The sequence below is a fragment of the Lontra canadensis genome, unplaced genomic scaffold (assembly GCF_010015895.1).
Source record: "Lontra canadensis isolate GAN:19392208 unplaced genomic scaffold, GSC_riverotter_1.0 scaffold135, whole genome shotgun sequence".
Taxonomy (NCBI): domain Eukaryota; kingdom Metazoa; phylum Chordata; class Mammalia; order Carnivora; family Mustelidae; genus Lontra; species Lontra canadensis.
In genome coordinates this window covers 686,901-712,431 of record NW_022631129.1, presented here as the reverse complement: position 1 = coordinate 712,431, position 25,531 = coordinate 686,901, and the positions used below count along the sequence as shown (strand labels likewise).

General features: G+C 39.2%; 1 protein-coding gene across 3 annotated transcripts in view; it reads right to left on the bottom strand.

Moving 5' to 3' along the window:
• The window catches only part of OCA2 (OCA2 melanosomal transmembrane protein), a 481,635-nt gene that overhangs the window by 439,794 nt on the left and 16,310 nt on the right, over positions 1-25,531 (bottom strand). For all 3 annotated transcript variants that reach the window (XM_032843099.1, XM_032843101.1, XM_032843102.1), the window contains one exon: positions 6,237-6,505. In XM_032843099.1, coding sequence (XP_032698990.1) covers positions 6,237-6,484 — 248 coding nt within the window. In that variant the 5' untranslated portion in view covers positions 6,485-6,505. The remainder of the gene's footprint in view (positions 1-6,236; positions 6,506-25,531) is intronic.

Genomic DNA, 25,531 nt, shown 5'->3' with positions numbered 1-25,531 from the left:
TTAATTAAATTTTTTTAAAAAAAGAACATCTCTGTGCATAAACAATGAATTCTGGAACACTTTTCAGTGTTCCAGAAATTTTTTTTAAAAAATGAGTGCTAGAGTAGGGAAAAATAAAAAAAGAACATCTTTGTCAACTCTGTCAATTCACTAAGCTAAGAGAACAGAGAATTCCATGGCAACACACTGTAAATGGTACAGACTTAAAATTTATTCAGGGAAGTCACTAAAGAGCAACAACAAACTTTAGGAAAGGGGACAAATTTCCATCTTAGGAAAGAACCTTAGGCAGAAACTTTGATTTCCAGAGTTTCCACATTATATCACTTAAAATATCCAATTTCAGTAAAAACTTATGAGACATGCAAAGGAATGCATGGCCTGTATATAGGGGAGAACATGGTTAAAAGACACCCTCCCTGAAGAAGGCCAGACATTGGATTTCCTAAGCAAAAACTTTAAATCAGCAATTTTTAACATGTTCAAAGAACTAAAAGAAACCTTATTTAGTTAGTTAGTTATTTTGAGAGAGAAAGAGAAACAGTGGCGGGGGGGTCGGTGGGGAGTGCCATGGGAAAAGGAGAGAGAGAATCTTAATCAGGCTTCACACATAGCACAGAGCCAGACACAAGGCTTGATCTCATGACACTGAGGTCATCATCTGAGCCAAAATCAAGAATTGGACCCTAAACCAACAAAGCCACCAAGGTGCACCAGTCAGTCATATCTAAAGAACTATATGAAAGTATCAGACTGTCTCACAAAATAGAGAATATCAATAAAAAGAAAGTATTAAAAAGAACAAATAGAAATTCTATCATTATAAAGTACAACAAATGAAATAATTTCACTAGAGTGGCTCAAAACCATGTTCAGAGAGAAAGTCTATCAACTAATAATTCTACAGACAGTAAAATGACTCCTCAGAATAAAGAAGAGAGAAAAATGGCAATCTGGGAAGCTCTATGCCTTCATTCCCCCACAGAAACATAGAAAGAAAGATGGACAGATGGATGGAAAAAAGGAAGGAAAGGAGAAGGAAGGGAGAGAGAGAAAGGAAGGGAGGAAGGAAGGAAGGATGGACCAGAAGCTTTCTGAAGCAACTTTGTAGGCACTCTGGAAAACTGTCAAAGGTTTACAGCAAACAAACAAAAGCCTAAACAATAAAAAGCATTTTCAAAAGGCTAGGAAAGTTTGGGGACATTTTACTTGCTTTGACCCACACCCTCCCTGGTATGGAGGTGATCTGAGTCTTAAGCAGGTGGCAGTCTTGTTCTCAGTTCCCCCAAACCTTCAAATTAGAGGGAGCAAGAAAGACTTCACTTAAAACATATTGAGTATGTCCATTCTAAGTTGTCTGGGGGCTATTTGAGAGACTCATATATGCTGAAATTTGTTCATCTCTGTTTCACATACCTCAGAATGCAAGCAGGAAAAGCAGCAGGACCTCTTCATAAAAACTTCAAGATGGGCTACAAACCCACAAACACCTGGGGCAACAGACTACAAGTGGAGATACACAATAAATCATCAAAGGCCAGAGAAGAAACTGGGGTAAAAGTCTCTGAGAAATTAGGATATTCAAAAGCAGCCATGTATACAAGGAAATTTAGAAAGACACACATATACACAGGCCAGACAAATGCTCAAAAAATTCCTGAGAAAAACTTAAAGTTTTACCTCAGGCTGATTTCTAACTCAGAGGAAGTTCAGCTCAGTGTAAAGAAAGAAAAGAAGGGCTGGAGGTTGAGTTCAATCACCAATGGCCAATGATTTAATCAATCATGTCTACATAATGGAATCTCTGTTAAAAAAAAAAAACTAAACTAAAAGACAGGTTGGGAGAGCTTCCAAGTTGGTGAATGCATTAAGTTGCTGGGAAGGTGGTGCATCTGGAGTGTCCACAGAAGAAATACCTAGTGCCTAGTATTTATCCCAAAGATACAGATGTAGTGAAAAGAAGGACCATATGTACCCCAATGTTCATAGCAGCAATGTCCACAGTCAACAAAATGAAGAGGCAACCCACGGAATGGGAGAAGATATTCACAAATGACACTACAGACAAAGGGCTGATATCCAAGATCTATAAGGAACTCCTCAAACTCAACACCCAAAACACAGATAATCATGTCCAAAAATGGGCAGAAGACATGAACAGACACTTCTCCAAAGAAGACATACAAATGGTTAACACACACATGAAAAAATGTTCAGCATCATTAGCCATCAGGGAGATTCAAATCAAAACAACACTGAGAAACCACCTTAAACCAGTTAGAATGGCCAAAATCAACAGCATAGGAAACAACAAGTGTTGGAGAGGATGTGGATAAAGGGGAACACTCTTACACTGCTGGTGGGAATGCAAGTTGGTGCAGCCACTTTGGAAAACAGTGTGGAGATTCCTCAAAAAATTAAAAATAGAGCTACCCTATGACCCTGCAATTGCACTACTGGGTATTTCCCCCAAGGATACAGATGTAGTGAGAGAAGGGCCATCTGTACCCCAATGTCATAGCAGCAACGGCCACAATTGCCAAACTGTGGAAAGAGCCAAGATGCCCTTCAACAGATGAATGGATAAAGAAGATATGATCCATATATACAATGGAATATTACTCAGCCATCAGAAAGGATGAATATCCAACTTTTGTATCAACGCGGACAGGACTGGAGGAGATTATGCTGAGTGAAATAAGTCAAGGAGAGAAAGTCAATTATCATATGGTTTCACTTATATGTGGAGCATAAGGAATAACATGGAGGACATTAGGAAAAGGAAAGGAAAAGTGAATTAGGGGAAACTGGAGGGGGAGACAAAGCATGAGAGAATGTGGACACTGAGAGACAAACTGATGGTTTTGTAGGGAAGGGGGATGAGGGATGGGTGAGCTTGGTGGTGGGTATTAAGGACCGCACGTATTGCATGGAACACTGGGTGTGAAACAATGAATCTAGGAACACTGAAAAATTAAATTAAATTTTTTTAAAAGATACAAATTCCCCCTAAACTCATCATATAGATTCAGCGCAGTTCCAATCAAAATGCCAGCAGAGTGTTTTTAATTGACATAGTTGTGATAGTATTTATACAGAAAGGCAAAGGGCACAGAATACCCAAAGCAACATGGAGAACAAAGTTGGAGGACTCACACTATTTGATTTCAGAACTTTCTACAAAACTACAGGATACAAAACAGGGTTGTATTAATGACATGATAGTCACATTTTCTATATCCTGCCTTGTTTCACAAAGATTTTAATAGTTTTGGGAAAACATTTACTAACCAGTTTGTACACAGGTGATGTAACTGATCTGAGAAACTGCCCCTAGACTTCCTGGAAGTGAAAGGACAAAAGGGGTGCAAAAGGCTACAAACCTCTGCCTCCTTCCCTTCCGTTCAGAATTAACAGCAAATGATCAGTTTCCAATGGGAATGTTCTCAGAGAGTTCAAAAATATGAAATCCAAAATAACCTTTTCAGCAAAATTGCTTAAGCAATGTATTTGTAGCATCTCATAACATTCTTTACTTTCATTCTCTTCATATACTAACCTGTAATAGTGAGTTGTAAATTCTCTGAAGCTAAAGAGTTGGTTGTTTTTTGCATATCCAGTGATTTCCATCTTGCTTCATCTCCGTTAAGTGTTTTATCATCAATATGAACACATATCTTTTCATTTCATACTTATTTTCATTAAATAAGAAATGCAAAATGTAATGAATCCCACAAATAACTTTTAAAAAGATATGGTGACTCTCAGAGCACAGGATGTGACTCTGACCTCTAGTCTGTTGGTGAGATGTTAGCAGACATGAGGTGGCAGAAGCTTATGACCAGCTTCCACACCAGAGTCATGAATCCTTTGGAAGGACCAGAGGTAGGTGGCCCATGAGACCCCTAAGTTAGCTGGCAGCCAAACCTGCACTGGCATAAAGAGTTTGACTACCACCCTAAACCCACATGGTGAAGTTTGTGTTTGGGGTCTGCACCATTATTCTGGCAAGAGACAGCTGAAGTCAATACAGCTTCCAGAGAAGATCTCCAGCCCCACTTTCCCTACAGTCTGCCATAATCCAATCCTACATGGAAATTCTGGAGGTACTCCTTCACCTTCCAAGGATGCCCTTAATTATTCTTGCATTTCAGACCTAAAATTATTATCAAAAACTGTACTGGGTTTGGTTTTTATTTTTTGGTATGTATTACTATATTTTTAAGCACTAAAGAGAGAAAGATGAAAGAAGAGAAGGAAAGGAAGGGTGATTTAAAAATAAATTCCAGGTTGGTAAAGGACTAAATCTAAAGAGCAAAGTTTAAAACTTTGAGAAAACAGGAGAAAATTTTTATGAAATCAAAGAGGAAGTTGAGTTCTTAAAAATATCTGAGTTTTAAAATACTAGCCGCCAAAAAGAGCACAAAACCATGAAAGATTTACAAATATAATCATATTAATACCTTATTAAAATAAAACATAAATGGGGCACCTGGGTGGCACAATTGGTCGAGCATCTGATTTTTGGTTTCAACTCAAGTTGTGATCTCAGTGTCATGGGATCAAACCCCATACTGGGCTCCATGCTCAGCATGGTATCTGCTTCAGGTTCTCTCTCCCTCTCCCTTTGACCCTCCCACCTGTGCACGCTCTCTCTCTCTCTTTCTTTCTCTCTAAAATAAATAAATAAATCTTTTTTAAAAAATCAAAAATAAAAAGAAAAGATGATTTTCTGGTTTGGAGAAGACCCTGCAACACAGGACCAGAGAGGGTTAATATGAAGAATCTTAAGAAAAAGAGAGAGAGAGAAAAGTATAAACAAATCATTGGAAAATTGAGCAAAATGTACAAGATGGCACATTATGAAAAACAAACATAACTGCTTAGTAAAAATGTGGGAAGAAGGTCTGCTTTCCTGGTCAACAAGGAAATACAAATTTCCTTGCAAACCATGACATAGCATATCACATGTATCACATCTTCTTATGTTAAAGTCCCCTGGCACCAAACGTTGGAAAGGTGAGAGGGTAAACTGACACAATTATGAATCTGGTACATCTAATAAATCCTAAGGTACAGACATTTTAGGAACCAACATTTGTTATCAAGTAGAGAGATACTCTAGAGAATCCCCCCCACTCATACCCCCAAAAATCTATATAAGAAAATACATTGTAAGCAGTTTTTAATAGCAAAATACTAGGGAGTGGGGTAGACACTGAATGGCTACCTACAGGAGAAGACATATAAACTGTGGGATATTCAGATACTGATGTTTTAAGTGAGCACTCCAAGTGAATTAACAAGAGCTACAGGGAGCCAGACTGACAAATCCCAAAAACAAGTTGGGCAAAAAAAACCAAGTCAGTGTTTAACCATTTGCAAGACAAGAGAACATGCTATTTAGTGATACATAAACAGTAATAGTATGAACCTGCACATTGGTGATATCAACAGTAAACAGGGATAGGTGCTACCCTAGAAAGGAGTTGGGGACAGGATCATGGCAGGTGGTGGGGCTGTACACCACACTTCAGTGTATTTCTATGATGCTTTGCCTTTTTCAACATTAGACCACTGGTACTGTGTGGGTCAAGTTCTGGCTGAGCAACTGCTCTGAGCAGGACTTATTGCCTGTGGGGACAAGGACACCCAGATCTGCAAGGTAAACAATATGTCCCTACATGGGTATGAATTGACACTTATAGGATGCTTTTTATATCTATTCATTAGTTTTACTTTGGTAAATATTTAAGGGTTTATCTAAAGTTCCTTTTAATGTAATCTAGATTTTTCTAACATGAAAAACGATATTCAACTGATTCACTTGATGTATTTGTAAGAACAATGCATGTTCTAAGACATATATATATATTTTATATGTATATATATCATATATAAACATGCTTATATATAAGCATATTTTATATATAAGTATATAAATACTATCCTTTTTAAAGTCATGTAATACTTTTAGTGCCTTAAAATAATATAGTAAATGCAAATTTCATGCTAAATTCTCTATTTTTATAGAGTTTTTAGAGTTTTAGAGTTATGTTAGCCACATTTTAGAAAAAGCATTCATTCAAAACAGGCCAGGAAAGTGCTAGAAGGATTCTTGCATTTCTTGCATAATATCTGAAAATTTTCCCACAAAAAAATGGAGGAACTATGCTTACAAAAAATCCAGTATTTGTGAATTCCACATTTATAAGATAAAATTCTTATAAATTCACCTCCGCTCTGTGACAAATGAGTCAAAATCTTGGTCCACAGAAGCCCAGCAGCTCTTTCCAGCTGCCCTGCTGGGATAGGGGGTTGAGGGATCTTCCCTGTTGACTCCACGCTGTAGCCTGCAGTTGCTGGTGGCAGGTCCTGCCAGCTTTGGCCTTCCCAGGACAGTACACATGGGAGCAGATGTCTGATGTAACTCCATCTCCAGCACACCAGAGGTCAGCCCACTGTCTTTGTTCTCTAGATGCATGTTCTGTTGTCACTCTTCTCACTAGGTCAGTCAGAAAGAAAGCACTGTTGATGAAAAGCAAACTGGGAATATTGTTTGCACCTTGAGGAATCCATATGGAATCCAGTCAGTCTCTCTCTACCCTTGTTATTTTTTGGCCTCTTATAATGGCCCTTCCAGTGTTCCAGCATTCTAATATCACATGGGAAACAGTGTATGCTCAACTCTAAGGATGAACATTGTAGCACATTTCACACTAGTCATGACCTAAGTATTCAACAAGAAAGCATTAGTTAAGTAAGTTACAATATGTCCATAGTATAAAATACTATACAACTAAAAATGCTCTAAAAGGATACTGATTTATAGTGGGAAATATTAAGGATATAGAAAAAACACTGATAGAGCAGGATATTTTTCTTGAAATAAATATATACATAGCATATGCATAGAACGGAACACCAAAAAGACCCAGCCTCCAAAACATGACCATCTCTGTGTGGTAGGGACTTTCTCCTTTTTTTTCTGACTATGTTATGGTTTTATGGGGTTTTGCATCCAGCAAATTAATACTTTTGCAATGAGAAAATAATAATACTTATTATAAAAATGAAAACAATTACTCATTGAAAGTAATGCAGTAATTGAAAGTGAAATTTAAAAAAAAAGTTATGAGGTCCTACTTTTTGGATTACATTTCTAACCATTACCATTTTATTCTTTTACATTTGCCAGCTTCCCATGACCCCAGCAATGACCCCTGATTTGCAGCAGAATGGTTTGCTAGCAAGGGTTGCTATGAAGCCAAAACTCATTGTGAGCTTTGGTTAAGGAGGATTTGCAACATGAGAAGCAATGTTCACATGCTATAGTTGGAATGGGTACAATACATGGGGCTGCCATTCTTTGTGGCTCACTCATCAGTAAGGAGAAGGTAGAGTGTTAGTAGAATGTGCCTCTATCAAAAATTAAAAAACATTTTAGTTTCATGCAATTGTTTCCATTGTCTAGTAAGAACAAAATCCACATGCATGTATGAACTACAGTATACAAATTGTACAACTTTCCTGATTCTACCTACAAGTTAATGCTCTCATATTTGCATTTAAAATAATGATTCAGATTATGAGACTGAAGCTGAGAACATTTCCCTTGAGATCAGGAACACGACAAGTATCCCCACTCTCTCCAATATTGTTCAACATAGTACTGGAAGTCCTAGCAACAACAATCAGACAACAAAAAGAAATAAAAGGTGTTCAAATTGGCAAAGAAGAAGTCAAACTCTCTTCACAGGTGACATGATACTTTATGTGGAAAAAACAAAAGACTCCACCCCCAAATCACTAGAAATCATACAGCAATTCACTAATGTGGCAGAATACAAAATCAATGCACAGAAATGAGTTCCTTTTCTATACACTAACAATGTGACTATAGGAAGAGAAATTAGGGTATTGATTCCATTTATAATACCACAAAAATCCTTAAGATACCTTGGAATAAACCTAACCAAAGAGGTAAAGGATCTATACTCTAGGAACTGCAGAAAACTTATAAAGAAAAATGAAGAACACACAAAAGATGGAAAAACATTCCATGCTCATGGATTGGAAGAATAAACATTGTTAAAATGTCTCTTTTGCCCAGAGCAATCTATACTTTCAACGTGATCAAAATACCAATGGCATTTTTCAAAGTGCTAAAAGAAACAATCCTAAAATTTGTGTGGAACCAGAAAAGACCCCAAATCACCAAAGAATGTTGAAAAAGAAAAAACAAAGCTGGGGACATCACGTTGCCTGATTTCAAGCTATGTTACAAAGTTGTGATCATCAAGAAAGCATGGTACTGGCACAAAAACAGACACATAGATCAATGGAACAGAGTAGAGATCCCAGATATGGACCCTCAACTCTATGGTCTACTAATCTTTGACAAAGCAGGAAAAAAAATCCAGTGGAAAAAAAAGACAGTCTCTTCCACAAATGGTGCTATGAAAATTGGATAGCTATACACAGAAGAAAGAAACTGGACCATTCTCTTACACCATAAACAAAGACAAACTCTAAATGGATGAAAGACCTCAACTGAGATAGGAATCCATCAAAATCCTAGAGGAGAACATAGGCAATAACATTTTCGACATTGGCCACAGCAATTTACTTCAAAACACGTCTCCAAAGGCAAGGGAGACAAAAGCAAAATGAACTTTTGGGACTTCATCAAGATTAAAAGCTTCTGCTGTATGGGAGGGGGTAGCAGGGTAATGGGTATTAAGGAGGGCAGGTGCTATGATGAGCACTGGTTGTAATATGCAACTAATAAATCACTGTATGTTACAACAAAAACTAATGATGTCACAAACAATGGCTAACTGAAGATAATAAAAAATGAATCTATTAAAAAAAAAAAAAAAAGCTTCTGCACAGGGCGCCTGGGTGGCTCAGTGGGTTAAGCCTCTGCCTTCAGCTCAGGTCATGATCTCAGGGTCCTGGGATCGAGCCCCACATCAGGCTCTCTGCTCCGCAGGGAGCCTGCCTCCCCCTCTCTCTTCCTTCCTCTCTGCCTACTTGTGATCTCTGTCTGTCAAATAAATAAATAAAATCTTTAAAAAAAATAAAAATAAAAATAAAAAAGCTTCTGCACAGCAAAGGAAACCATCAAACAAAATAGAATGGGAGAAGATATTTTCAAATGACATTACAGATAAAGGACTGGCATCCACAATCGGTAAAGAACTTCTGAAACTCAACACCCAAAAAACAAATAACCCAGTCAAGAAATGGGCAGAAGATATGAACAGACACTTCTCCAGAGAAGACATACAAATAGCTAACAGACACATGAAAAAATGCTCATCATCTTTAGCTATCAGAGAGATTCAAATCAAAACCACATTGAGATACCACCTTACACCAGTTAAAATGGCAAAAATTAACACGACAAGAAACAACAAATATTGGAGAGGATGTGGAGAAAGGGGAACCCTCTTACACTGTTGTGGGAATGCAAGTTGGTGCAGCCACTTCGGAAAACAGTGTGGAGGTTCCTCAAGATGTTAAAAATAGAGCTACCTTATGACCCTACAATTGCACTACTGGGTATTTACCCCAAATATACAGATGTAGTGAAATGAAGGGACACGTGCACACCAGTGTTCATAGCAGCAATGTCCACAATAGCCAAACCGTGGAAGGAGCTGAGATGTCCTTCAACAGATGAATGGATAAAGAAGATGTGATCCATATATATAATGGAATATTACTCAGCCATCAAAAAGAATAAATAACCACCATTTATATAAACATAGATGGAACTGGAGGAAATTATGCTAAGATAAGTCAAACATAGAAAGACAATTATCGTATGGCTTCACTTATTTGTGGATCATAAGGTATACATGGATAATAAGGGATAAGGAGAAGAAAGGGAAAAATGAAAAGGGGGAAATTAGAGGGGGCGATGAACCATGAGAGACCATGGACTCCAGTAATCAATGAGGGTTTTAGAGGGGAGTAAAGTGGGGGGATGGGTGAGCCCCATGATGGGTATTAAGGAGGGCACATATTGCCATAGCACTGGGTGTTATATGCAAACAATGAATCACAGAACACATCAAAAAACTAATGATATACTATATGGTGACTAACACAATATAATAAAAAATTATTAAAAAATTAAAATTAAAAAAATTAAATGATGCTTCACAATAAAGATGAGTGGTGACTTTCATCCTAATAATTTAAATTTTTATTTTTCCTTACTTAGAATAATGACATTAAGTAGCAACTTTGAAATATAGTGACAAGAAAGAAACTACAAAAGAAAGGAAAAAGCTTTATATTTTAGTATTGTTAACATCACTTTTTCCTGATTTTTGAACAAGGAACCCCACATGTTCATTTTTCACAGACCTTCACAAATTATGTAATTAGTCCTGCTTAGAGTTTGGAAAGGTGTTCTCCTTATTCTCCACTGCCATCTTCTCCCCTCTCTTAAGAATTCCAGCTGCTTTATAGAATGTGCCATTGGAATGCCCCACCAACTCCTTACTACAACAACTATCTACATTCCTGGTCATGTTTCTTCTTCCTTGAAGATCAGAGTCTTAGTTGTGGTCTAGATTTCTCTACCTCTATAACCCAAGGCTTTCTATAACTCTTGTAATATTTTGGCTTCAACGTTTACAGAGATGATGTTTCCCATGCTCAGGCTCTCAGTTACATAATCACTTCACTGGCAAAAACTTGTCTGCTTCCAAATATATGAACAGACACTTCTCCAAAGAAGACAAACAAATGGCTAACAGACACATGAAAAAATGTTCATCATCATTAGCCATCCGGGAGATTCAAATCAAAACTACATTGAGATACCATCTTACCCCAGTTAGAATGGCCAAAATTAACAAGACAGTAAATAACCAGTGTTGGAGAGGATGTAGAGAAAGGGGAACTCTCTTACACTGTTGGTGGGAATGCAAGTTGGTGCAGCCACTTTGGAGAACAGTGTGGAGATTCCTTAAGGAATTAAAAATAGAGCTACCCTATGACCCTGCAATTGCGCCACTGAGTATTTCCCCCAAAGATACAGATGCAGTGAGAAGAAGGGCCATCTGTACCTCAATGTTCATAGCAGCAATGGCTACAGTCGCCAAACTGTGGAAAGAGCCAAGATGCCCTTCAACAGACGGATGGATAAAGAAGATATGGCCCATATATACTATGGAGTATTCTCCACCAGAAAGGATGAATACCCAACTTTTGTATTAACATGAACAGGACTGAAGGAGATTATGCTGAGTGAAATAAGTCAAGCAGAGAGAATCAATTATCATATGGTTTAGTTTATTTGTGGAGCATAAGGAATAACACAGAGGACATTGGGAGTTGGAGAGGGGAAGTGAGTTGAGGGAAATTGGAGGGGAAGATGAACCATGAGAGACTGTGGACTCTGAGAAACAAACTGAGGGTGTTGGAGGGGAGTGGGGTGAAGAGTGGGTGAGCCTGGTGGTAGGTATTAAGGAGGGCACATATTGCGTGGAGCACTGCACTGGGTATGATGCATAAACAATGAATCTTGGAACACTGAAAAATAAAATAAAATAAAATATTTTATAAAAGAACTTGTCTGCTTCCACAACAGCCAAACATCCCCTGTCCCCACTCCCTTTCCCAGCTGAGATTCCATAGTCCAGCAAAGACTCTTCTCTTATTTGCCCCAACTCATTGTGTCAAGCTCACCTGATATATGAGCTATATGTGAGTTTGCTATTGATGCATAACAAATCACTACAAAATTGGTAGCTTAAAACAACACATTTATTTCATATTATCATATGGTTTCACTTATTTGTGGAGCATAACAAATAGCATGGAGGACATGGGGAGTTAGGAGAAGGCAGTTGGGGGAAATTGGAAGGGGAGGTGAACAATGAGAGACTATGGACTCTGAAAAACAATCTGAAGGGTTTGAAGAGGTGGGGGGGGTGGGAGGTTGGGGGAAACAGGTGGTGGGTATTAGAGAGGGCACGGACTGCATGGAGCACTGGGTGTGGTACAAAAACAATGAATACTGTTATGCTGAAAATAAATTTTAAAAATTATTAAAAAAAAAACAACAACACATTTATAATCTCAGAGTTTCTGTGGGTCCAGGGCTGGGGCAGGCTTCACTGGATCATTTACTTAGGATCTCAAGGTGTAATCAGGCTGTGTTATCATCTAGAGGCTCAACTAGGGGAAAAATCTGCTTCCAGGATGACCCAATGTTGGCAGAATTCAATTCCTGGTGCTACAGGACTGAAGGCCCTGGCTTCCTAGCTGTTGACCAGAGACCACACTGAGCTCTCAGAAGCCACCCTCACCTTCTACAGGCTTCCTGAAGTTCTGTGCCATGTGGACTCCCCAAACATGTCTACTTCATCAAGAACAATGAAGAGTCTCCAAAGTGAGTCAACTAAGAAGGCAAAATTTTACATATTGTAACACAACCATGGGATTGACATCCCATCGTCTTTGCTCTATTTTACTGTTTGGAAGTGAGTCATAGGTCCTACTCCTACCCTCAGGGGAGGGAACTACAAAAGGGAATGATCACCAGGCAATGAGGATCATGGGGACTACCCTTGGGTCTGCATGCTACCCATGACAAAGTTCAAAACACTGGCTTTCCTGTCCTGTGCCACCATCCAAGCAGCTGACTATAGCCATAAAGAACCTTCTGTGGTCCTGACATTCTCATGTGACCTCCATATACAGTGTTCCCACTGGGTCCTAGAACTGCCCAGTGATTTTTACACATCTCCCAAGACAATTTTCACTCCTGTTCTCCTCCAACTCTCTCCTTTAACATCCATTATGTCCTCTCTCCTTTTTAATCTCAGCTATTGCCCTTGCCTCTTCCTTCCTACACTAACCGAATCAACCAGGGTCCAAGAAGGAAATAGAAGATTCTCTGAATACATAATCATAGAAACTGGTTACACAGGAGATGGACATGGTGAGATGCTATCCAGAGGCTAGAGAAGAGTGGAGGCAAGAAAATTTCCAAGCCACCATAGCTAAGGAGCAGAGGGAGAAGGTGAGTGCAGAAACTATGCTGAGTCTTTCTGGAAGAAGCTGGAGTCCAAGAAGAGATGTCCCCAAAAGCAGGGTGGAATGGGAAGAAGTACCAACTTCCCCCCTCTACCTCCCTCAATCTCCTAGCAGAGCTTCCCAAACTCAGCAGGAAGATACTGACCTGAGAGCCAAAGTATGAGCCAGAAACTGAGATTTAGACATGAGTAAAGTGAGGGTGATGAATGTCTCCAAGAGCAAAAGTCCCAGAACTGGCACATTGACAAAACTAGAAGCAATGAGAATAAAATGTCCAGCCTCCTTAGTACACGCCTGCCTGCAACACTACTGGGTACGCTGGAGCCCACCCACTCTCACCTACTCAGACTGTGTTGTTGCAATTCTCCTCTCCGGAATCATTCAGGCCACAATGGAAACATAAAGTGATATCTGCCAACACTAAAAAGATACATCTCCAGGAGGAATTAAGATGGCAGAAGATTAGAGGATCCTAAGCTTGTCTTGTCCCTCAAATACACCCAAATAGCAAATAATTCTGAATACCAAGAACAGAGCACAATATCAGAACTTTTAAAAGTCTGCTACAGGGGCGCCTGGGTGGCTCAGTGGGTTAAGCCTCTGCCTTCGGCTCAGGTCATGATCCCAGGGTCCTGGGATCGAGCCCCGCATCAGGCTCTCTGCTCAGCAGGGAGCCTGCTTCCCTTCCTCTCTCTCTGCCTGCCTCTCTGCCTACTTGTGATCTCTCTCTTTCAAATGAATAAATAAAAAATCTTTAAAAAAAAAAAAAAGTCTGTTACAGTGGGGGACATGCCTGGCTTAAAGGTGCCCAGGTGGTGAAGTGGGGCAGAATCCCAAGTGTGACACCATGGTCTGAAGATCCCCTTGGTCACAAGAAGAATGGGGGGTGCCTAAGTGCTGCACTGTTACCAGGTATAGGACCATGGAAGCTGGCTAAGAACAGCGAGTCTAGTTACGGGCTTTCTGCTCTGTATTGCCATAAACTGCAAACCACTGTGTGGTCATGGGACCTTGCCTGGGACAGGTCTAGCACGTGGCAGAATCATGGGGAGACCCTCCCCAGGAGCAACAATGAAGGCCTATGTCATAGGAGTCCCTAAAATTTATAGTTTTGAAACTCAGTCACGCACTTGACATAAAAGAGCTCAGACGCAGGCAGGAAGAACACAGGGTTCTGATGAAACCAGGGAGACAAGAACAATTGATTGCTCTTCTGTAAGGGCTCACTAAAGAGTGGAGGGTGTGAATTTTCAGCTCTAGGATGAGAGAATGGGGTGCCACCATATTCATTCTATCAGTACTAAAAGCCTTCAGGCAGCAAAAGAGTTTCACCTAGTAGACTCTGGAGCCTCTTATACCAAGCCATTCCTCCTAATGCCCTAGAAGCATATTTCCACTATGGCAAGGCCACCTGAGAATCAGCACAACAGGCTCCTCCCCCAGAAGACCAGTATAAACCACTTGCTCCCACAAAGTTTACTGAGGGTAGAGGGATGCAAATCTTCAAGTCTAGAGGAAAATAGTATCTAGCCTCCTTTGTACTTTTATTATTTATTTTTATGGTGATTTTCTCATTTATTTACTTATTTTTTGTTATTTTATGTTAAATTTTTTAATTAATTTTATATATTTTTTTGTTAACTTCACTATTTTATTTTTTCTTTCTTATTTTAGGATCTAGATTCTTTTAACAGCAGGCTAAAACACACATAGGATCTAATTTTTTTGGTTTTGCTGTTGGTTTTGTTAGGTTTTTTTTGTTTGTTTGTTTGTTTTCTTTCTTCTTTTCTTTCCTGGACAAAATGACAAGATGGAGAAATTCATCCCAAAAGAAAGAACAGGCGGTAGTACTCACAGCCAGGGATTTATTTAATCAATACAGATGTAAGTATGATTTTGGAACTAGAATTTAAAACAATGATTATATGGATGGTAGCTGGGCTTGGGGGGAAAAAAAACAGAGAAGACTAGAGAATCCCTTACTGCAAAGAAAAAAGAACTAAAATATAATCAGGCTGAAATTAAAAATTAAAAATGCTATAACCAAGATTCAATCCCAAGTGGAGGCCATAAAAATAAGGGTGGACAAAGCAGAGGAGTGAATCAGTAACACAGAAGATTAAATTATGGAAAATAATGAAGCTGAAATGAAGAGTTAAAGGTAATGGACTAGGAAGGTAGACTTAGGGAACTCAGTTTCTTATTAAAACAATAATATTTATATCATAGGAGTCCCAGAAAATGAAGAGAGATATATAGGCACAAAAAGTTTATTCAAACAAATGATAGCTGGGGAAGGACACAGATATGAAAATCCAAGAAGGACAGGAACTCTCATTAAATTTAACAAAAGTAAACCATCGCCAAGGCATATGATGGTTGAATTCATAAAATACACAGACAAGGAAAGAATCCTGAAACCAGTAAAGGAAAAAAGTCCTTAACCTACAAAGGAAGACAGATCATGTTCACAGCAGATCTGTCCACCAAAATCTGGCAGGCCAGAAGGAAGTGGAAGGAAATATTCAAAGTGCTGAGTGGAAATAATATGCAGCCAAGAATTCTTTATCCAGCAAGGTTGTCATTCAGAATAAAAAGAGAGATACAGAGTTTCCCAGACAAACAAAAAGTAGAGTTTGTGAACACTAAGCCAGCCCTATAAGAACTTTCAATAGGGACACTTTGAGTGGACAGAAGAAAAAGACCAAAAGCAACAAAGACTAGAAAGGATCAGAGAACATCAACAGAAACACCAACTCTACAGGTAACACAATGGCACTAAATTCTTATCTTTCAATAATCACTCTGAATGTAAATGGACTAAATGCTCCAATCAAAAGACACAGGGTACCAGAATGAATTTAAAAACAATATCCACCTATATGATGCTTACAAGAGAGCTAAAGACACCTGCAGTTTGGAAATGAGAGGATAGAGAAATATTTATCATGCAAATGGACATCAAAGAAAGCCAGAGTAGAGGAGGGAGGAAAGATGAAAAAGGAGAAAGGGACCCATTTTAACTGGCCCCCTAAATTTAGCTGTATATCCACCAAAATATTTTGAACGCCCACAAAGTCAGCTAAGATGTAAGAATATATTTCTGGGTCTCTGCAAGCAGAAAAGTGACTGCTTTTTACAAGGTAGGATGTGTGGAGTTGTGAATATGTGGCGAGATATGGGAAGATAAACTGAAGGGGGAGGGAGTCTCCATAAGCTAGCTCCTGGAAAGCGATATAATACTGGAGAGCAAAATCAGAACCTGTAGAAATCTGCTCTAGTGAGCAACATCCCTCTCTGAAAGGGGCTCTGGAAATGAAAGGGCAGAATTCTAGGTAGAGCATCATGGTCCCAAGATACAAGAAGCCGCAGAGCAAAAGGGGTTTCTTGAATCAGTAGAGTGGTAGAGCCAGGAAGGTTATGGTCAGCAGCCCAGGAAGGGGCTCTCAGCTCTGATCACAATAAACCAGAGCTGGGTTGGTTCTTAATTGCTTTTCTCTTGGGCAGACTGAAAAAAATCTGGAACCTGCACATATGACCAGGCAAAAACTCACAGAGTAGTAGCTGTCAGGAAAGGGCTTTAGAGTGGTGCCCAGACATGATCCAGGAACTTCAGGTGCATGTGAGTGCACTGCCACTTGGGGTTTTAGAATCAGAAAGGGCAGTGGCACTCCCAGACCCCTCGGACTACATCTGAGAGAGTTGCTGTGGGTGCACACCCCAGGAGGCTGTGGTTTTCTGCATGCATACAGAAGTGGAGACTGTCCTGGAGGGTTTATTAAAGGGCAGACTGAATTTTCTGCTCTGGGCCAGAGGTTTGGCTGTGGCCACTTCTGCTCTGAGCCTCTGAAGAAGAGTGGAAAGTCCCCAGGGAACAAAAGCCACACAGAAGACTGGTTCCCACTGAGCCCACACCCCTGACAGGGGTCTCCACACAAGCAGGGTTACCTGAGAAACAGCAAGACAGGCCCCTCCCCCAGAAAACAGCCGGGAAGAACAGGTGGAAGATAATCTTATGGATCCCAATGCCTGAGGAAAATTATATATTGAGCTCCAGGTATGATTTGTTTATTTTTCAGATGAAATTCTCCTTTTTTTTTTCTTTTCTTCATGCCGTTTTTTTTTTCTTTTTACCTTTCCATTTCAACTAGATGTTTATTGTATCAACTTATATTTCATAGTAGCTTTTTTTTAAGATTTTATTTATTTATTTGAGAGAGAGACAGTGAGAGAGAGCATGAGCGAGGAGAAGGTCAGAGAGAGAAGCAGACTCCCCGTGGAGCTGGGAGCCCGATGTGGGACTTGATCCCAGGACTCCGGGATCATGACCTGAGCCAAAAACAGTCGTCCAACCAACTGAGCCACCCAGGCGTCCCTCATAGTAGCTTTTTAATTTGTATTTTTCCACACCTATATTCTTTATAGATATATGCTTTATTGTACTCCTTTTTTCACTATTCAATTTTACCTTTATATATATAAAAGTTTTACTTTCCTTATAATTTTAGGAAGTAGTGTCCTCTAACACACAAATGAAAATACACCCAGGAAAAACTGAAACACCCTGTTTTGTCCACACTGAGAGACTATAAACCCCCTTCCCCCACCCCCATTTTTTAAATTTTTAAATTTTATTCTTGTGTTTCATTTTGGCTTTGTTTTTTGGTTATGGTTTCCAATCACTCCAGAGTTTGCCAGGGTGTATATTGCTTGGGTCATGGTTGATATTTTGGACTCTGCTATTCACTCAATCATCCCTCAACAGAATGACTAGAAGGAGGAACTCTCTATAAAGAAAAGAAATACAGACAATGTCCTCTGCCACAGAACTAATGGATATGGATATAAGCAAGATATCAGAGATCGAATTCAGGATAATAATCATAAAGTCAATAGCTAGGCTTAAAAAAAGTATTAGTGACAAGATAGAATCTCTAAGAGGAGAAATGAGATCAAATCAGACCAAACTAAAAAATGCTATGAATGAGATTCAGTCTAAACTGGATACTCTAACAGCCAGGGTAAATGAGGCAGAAGAGAGAATTAGCAATCTAGAAGATAAACTGATGGAAAGGAAAGAAGTTGAGGAAAACAGAGATAGGCTACTAATAGCACAAAAAGATTGGAGAGATTAACGATACCATGAAACGTTCCAGTAACAGAATTATTGGTATCTCCAAGGGAGTGAAGAGAGAAAGAGGGCTAGAAGGTCTATTTCAGCAAATCATAGCTGAGAACTTCCTTAATCAGGGGAAGGAAACAAGCATTCAAGTCCAAGAGGCAGAAAGGACAACCTCCCAAAATCAATAAAAATAGATCAACACCCAAACATATAATAGTGAAGCTTGCAAATTTTACAGTCAAAGAAACAACCCTGAGAATATCCAGAGAGTAAGTTCTAAACATACAGAGGAAAGAATATCAGAATAATATCAGGGGCACCTGAGTGGTTCAGTGGGTTAAGCCTCTGCCTTGAGCTCAGGTCTTAATCTCAGGGTCCTGGGATTGAGCCCACCATTGGACTCTCAGCTCAGCAGGGAGCCTGCTTCCCACTCTCTCTCTGCCTGCCTCACTGCCTACTTGTGATCGCTCTCTCTGTCAAATAAATAAAAAAATAAAATCTTAAAAAAAAAAAAAAGAAGAAGAAGAACATCAGACTTGTCCAAAGAAACCTGCCTCTTTGGAGAACAGTGTGGAGATTCCTCAAGAAATTAAAAATAGAACTTCCCTATGACCCTGCAATTGCACTACTGGGTATTTACCCCAAAGATACAGATGTAGTGAAAAGAAGGGCCATCTGTACCCCAATGTTTATAGGAGCAATGGCCACGGTCACCAAACTGTGGAAAGAACCAAGATGCCCTTCAACGGACGAATGGATAAGGAAGATGTGGTCCATATACACTACAGAGTATTATGCCTCCATCAGGAAGGATGAATACCCAACTTTTGTAGCAACATGGACGGGACTGGAAGAGATTATGCTGAGTGAAATAAGTCAAGCAGAGAGAGTCAATTATCATATGGTTTCACTTATTTGTGGAGCATAACAAATAGCATGGAGGACATGGAGAGTTAGGAGAAGGGAGTTGGGGGAAATTAGAAGGGGAGGCAAACAATGAGAGACTATGAACTCTGAAAAACAATCTGAAGGGTTTGAAGAGGTGTGGGGATGGGAGGTTGGGGGAACCAGGTGGTGGGTATTAGAGAGGGCACGGATTGCATGGAGCACTGGGTGTGGTACAAAAACAATGAATATTGTTATGCTGAAAATAAATTTAAAAAATGATAAAAAAAAAAAAAAAAGAAACCTGGCAAGCCAGAAATTGATAGAAAGACATACTCAGGATACTACATGAAAAGAATATACAGCCAAGAACATTTTATTTAGCAAGGCTGTTATTCAGAATGGATGTAGAGAAAGGAGTTTCTAAGACTGGCAGAAACTGAAAGAATATGCGACCACCAAGCCATCCCTGCAAGAAATATTAAGGGGATTTTGTGAGAGAAGAGAGACACCAAGAGTCATATAGACCAGAAAGAAACAGAGGAAATATATAGAAACAGGGACGTTACAGGCTATAAAATGAAACTACATTCATACCTTTCAACAGTTACTCTGGATGTAAATGGGCTGAATGTTCCCATGAAAAGACACAGGGTTTCAAATTGGATAAAAGGGCAGGACCCATCCATATGCTATCTACAAGAGACCCATTTTGAATCTAAAGACACCTCCAGATTGGAAATGAGGGGATGGAGAACCATTTACTGTGGTAATGGACCTCAAAAGAAAGCCAGGGTAGCAATCCTTATATCAGACAAATTAGATTTTAAACCAAAGACTGTAATAAGATATGCAGAGGGACACTACATCATATTTAAATGGTCTATCCAACAAGAAAATCTAAAAATTGTAAATATCTATGCCTCCAATATGGGAGCAGCCAATTATATAAACAAATTAATAACAAAAAAAGAAACATATTGATAATAATACATTAATAGTATAAGACCTCAACACTCCACTCACATCAATGGACAGATCATCTAAGCAGATCAACAGAGAAACAAGAGCTTTGAGTGACACATTGGACCAGACAGAGTTCAAAGATATATACAGAACATTCCATCCTAAAACAACAGAACACTCATTCTTCTCAAGTTCACATGGAACTTTCTCCAGAATAGGCCACATTCTGGGTCACAGTCAGGTCTCAACTGATATCAAAAGGATGAAATTTTTGCCTGCATATTTTCAGACCACAATGCTTTGAAAGTGGAACTCAATCACAAAAAAAAAAAAAAAAAAAAAAAAGGAAAGAACTCAAACACTTGGAAGTCAGAGAGCATCCTTCTAAAGAATGATTGGGTCAACCAGGAAATTAAAGAAGATCATAAACAATTCATTGAAACTATTGATACTGAAAACACATTGGTCCAAAACGTATGGAATATCACAAAGGTGGTCCTAAGAGGGAGATATATAGCCATCTAAGCCTCACTCAAAAATTAGAAAAATCCCAAATGCACAAGCTAACCTTACACCTAAAATAACTGGAGAAATAAAGCTTAAACCAAGCAGAAGAAGAAAAATAATAAAGATCAGAACACAAATCAATGAAGTAGAAGCCATAAAAATAGTAGAACAGATCAACAAAACTAGAAGCTGGTTCATTGAAAGAATTATTAAGATTGATAAACCTCTGGCCAGACTTATCCAAAAGAAAAAAAAAAATGACCCAGATCAATTACATTATGAATGAAAGGGGAGAGATCACAGCTAACACCAAGGAAGGAGAAACAATTATTAGAAATTCTTACCAGCTTTTCACTACATCTGTATCTTTGGGGTAAATACCCAGTAGTGCAATTGCAGGGTCATAGGGAAGCTCTATTATAAATTTCTTGAGGAATCTCCACACTGTTCTCCAAAGTGGCTGCACCAACTTGCATTCCCACCAACAGTGTAAGAGGGGTCCCCTTTCTCCACATCCTCTCCAACACACGTTGTTTCCTGTCTTGCTAATTTTGGCCATTCTAACTGGTGTAAGGTGGTATCTCAATTTTAATTTGAATCTCCCTGATGGCTAGTGATGATGAACATTTTTCCATGGGTCTGATAGCCATTTGTATGTCTTCATTGGAGAAGTGTCTGTTCATATCTTCTGCCCATTTTTTGATATGATTATCTGTTTTGTGTGTGTTGAGTTTGAGAAGTTCTTTATAGATCCTGGATATCAACCTTTTGTCTGTACTGTCATTTGCAAATATCTTTTCCCATTCTGTGGGGCCATCTGTACCCCAATGTTTATCGCAGCAATGGCCACGGTCGCCAAACTGTGGAAAGAACCAAGATGCCCTTCAACGGACGAATGGATAAGGAAGATGTGGTCCATATACACTACAGAGTATTACGCCTCCATCAGAAAGGATGAATACCCAACTTTTGTAGCAACATGGACGGGACTGGAAGAGATTATGCTGAGTGAAATAAGTCAAGCAGAGAGAGTCAATTATCATATGGTTTCACTTATTTGTGGAGCATAACAATTAACATGGAGGACAAAGGGAGATGTAGAGGAGAAGGGAGTTGAGGGAAATTGGAAGGGGAGGTGAACCATGAGAGACTATGGACTCTGAAAAACAACCTGAGGGTTTTGAAGGGGTGGGGGGTGGGAGGTTGGGGGAGCCAGGTGGTGGGTATTAAGGAGGGCACGTATTGCATGGAGCACTGGGTATGGTGCAAATACAATGAATACTGTTACGCTGAAAAGAAATAATAAAAAAAAAAGAAAGAAATTATTACCAGCAACAATATGCCAACAAATTAAGCAATCTGGAAGAAATAGAAGCCTTCCTGGAAATTTAAAAACTACCAAGACTGAAACAGGAAGAAATAGATAATCTGAATAGACCAAGAACATGGATGCCAAAATACTCAACAAGATCCTAGCCAATAGGATCCAACAGTACATTAAAAGGATTATCCAGGGTGCCTGGGTAGCTCAGTGGGTTAAAGCCTCTGCCTTCAGCTCAAGTCATGATCCCAGAGTCCTGGGATCGAGTCCCTCATTGGGCTCTCTGCTCAGTAGGGAGCCTGCTTCTCCATCTCTCTCTGCCTGTCTCTCTGCCTACATGTGATCTCTGTCTGTCAAATAAATAACTAAATAATCTTTAAAAGGATTATCCACCATGAACAGGTGGGATTTATTCCTGGGATGCAAAGGTGGTTCAACATTCACAAATCTATCAACATGTTAGAACACATTAATTGAAGAAAAGGCAAAAACCATATGATCCTAACTGATGCAGAAAAAGCATTTGACAAAATACAACATCCTTTCCTGATACATCTCAGGACTTCTGCTCCCAGGAAGACAGAGTAGACCTACTTTTCCCTCTTCCTCTTGCTAACTACAATTAAAAACCTGACATTTTGTACAAAACAACCATTAGAAGACTCTGAAAGTTAGAGATGAAAGCAAACTGGTTAGGGACCCAAAAAATGACACAGCAGTGAGGCCCCTGAATATTTATTTTGTCTCATATATCCCAGACAGGGTGCTGAAGAAGTTAGAAACCTGGAAACACCAGCAAGCACAAACTAAAAAAGTCCCAAGTAAAGCATTCTTTTTCTACCCAAAGGAGTAGTGAAGGTGCAGCTTAGTAGAACAGAAAACTTTTAGACAATAACTGCTTTACTGCAACCAAACACTGCAAACCCACACCTCCCAAGTCAACCCATGAGGTACCTAAACCTCCACCCTCCCAGACTGAAAGAAAGGGCCCAGGCCCCCATCCCTATTCGGTCAGAAAAGACTGATGAGGATCTGGGATGTTCATCTCTGCTGGGTGTTAAGGAGTCCCACCTCCTCCCTACATACCCCTCACCTCCCTGTGTAGGCAGAGACTACTTCCTGCAATAAAAGGAACCCTTCCCCCTTCTTGCTAAGGTGTCAGAGGAGGCCAAGTGGAAAGGCAGGACTTTAACCACTGCTTGGCAGTAATGAGGACACTCACAATGGTGTCATTAGGGGACACATAAGGAGAAGTGATAAGATGAACTACCTTCCTCCATGTGGGATGGTATCAGCAGAGGCCCAGTGGGGAGCCAGAGCTCTCATCCTCACTCAGCAATAATAAAGAATCCTTCCTTCCTCATCCTGATGTCACCTGAGGCTAAGTAAAGAACTTGGACTTCTAACGCCACCTGGAAGCAAAGAGGCACTTCTGCTGGAGTGGTGTCAGAAGAAGCAAGTTAAACACGAACTTTAAATAGGAATATAAAGTCTCATAATTTCTAAAATGTGCAATGAAACTCATAAGGTTTCAATTTAAATGATCAGCTGTCAACAGTGATAACCAGGAAAACCTCAACTTGACAGAAAATAAATGGCAACATTGAGATGAGAGATGTTAAAATTATCTGACTGAAATTTTTAAGGAACCCAAAATAAAAACATAACAACAAAAAATAACAGACATGGGGCGCCTGGGTGGCTCAGTGGGTTAAGCCACTGCCTTCGGCTCAGGTCATGATCTCAGTGTCCTGGGATCGAGTCCTCTGCTCAGCAGGGAGCCTGCTTCCCTCTCTCTCTCTTTGCCTGCCTCTCTGTCTACTTGTGATCTCTCTCTGTCAAATAAATAAATAAAATCTTTAAAAAAAATAAAATAAATAACAGACATACTTGAAACATTGGAAAAAACAGAAATTCTCAGCAAAGAAACAATCTCAGAAAAGAAGAGCTAAATAGAAATGAAAAACACAATAGCGAAATTAAAAACTCAATATATGATCTCAACAACAAAATGGGGGGGTGAGAAAACAACTCAAAACAACAGAAATCCAATCCGATAGAGTAAAAAAAAAATTAACAGAACATCAGAAACATGTGGGATAATGACAAGATTTAACATTTATGTAATCAGAATCCCAGTAGACAAAGATTATGTAGCTGAAAAAATACTTGAAGTACTGAAAGTACTTGAAAAGGTACTTGAAATATTTGAATGACTGAAAACTCCCCAAATTTGGCAAAACACATAAACCAACAGATCCAAGACATTTAATGATTTTTAAGAAAGGATAAATCCCAAAAATTCCACATCAAAACATATCATGGACAAACTTCTAAAAACTAAAGACAAAACAAAAAGTCTTGTAACCACTAACAGAGAAATAACAACATACTTACAGGGTAAAAACTATTCAGATGACAGAAACCATGGAGGCAGAAGAAACAGCACAATATTTTTTCAAGAAATGAGACTAAAGAACTGTCAACACAGAATTCTTAGAATTCATAGAACTTATTTTGTTTCTTTTGTTTCTTGAATAAGTACTGTGCCACTTCTGCCTCCATGGTTTCTGTCAACCTAGAATCCTCATCCAGTGAAAATATCCTTCAAGAATTAAAGTGAAATCAGACCTTTCTAGATGGAAGAAAACTAAGAGAATTTGTTGTCAGCAGAACTATCCTAAAAGAATGGCTAAGGGAAGTTACAAAACACAAAAGGACAGATAAAAGAAGGAATTCTGGAGCATCAAGAAGGTAAAAAGAGGGCGCCTGGGTGGCTCAGTGGGTTAAAGCCTCTGCCTTCAGCTCAGGTCATGATCCCTGGGTCCTGGGATGGAACCCGTGTCAGGCTTTCTGCTCAGCAGGGAGCCTGCTTCCCTTCCTCTCTCTCTGCCTGCCTCTCTGCCTACTTGTGATCTCTGTCTGTCAAATAAATAAAAAATCTTAAAAAAAAAAAAAGAAGAAGGTAAAAAGAACAACGGAAACCAGAAAAGCATAGGTAAATCCAACAGTTTCCCTCTTCTCCTGGATTTTCTAATTTTTCTAAATTATGTTTGATTTTGAGGAAAAAAATTAAAACACTCTCTGATGTAGTTATCAATATATGTAGAGGAAATGTTTAAGACAATTTTATCACAAATGAAGGAGGTAAAAGGATATAGAGTGAGGTAAAGGTTTTTCTAAATTTTCCTCAAACTGATAAAATGATAACACTATGAGACCATGACAAATAATGTATATATAATTTAATACCTAGAGAAACCACTTGAAAAAGCTATAAAAGAGATACATTTAAAAATACTAGAGATACCACCTTACACCAGTTAGAAAGGCAAAAATTAACAAGGCAAGAAACAACAAATATTGGAGAGGACTTGGAGAAAGGGGAACCCTCTTACACTGTTGTGGGAATGCTAGTTGGTGCAGCCACTTTGGAAAACAATGTGGAGGTTTCTCAAGATGTTGAATTTAGAGCCACCCTATGACACGGCAATTGCACTACTGGGTATTTACCCCAAAGATACAGATGTAGTGAAAAGAAGGGACATGTTCATAATAGCAATGTCCACAATAGCTAAACTGTGGAAAGAGCAGAGATGCCCTTCAACAGACAAACAGATAAAGAAGATGAGGTCCATACATATAATGGAATATTACTCAGCCATCAG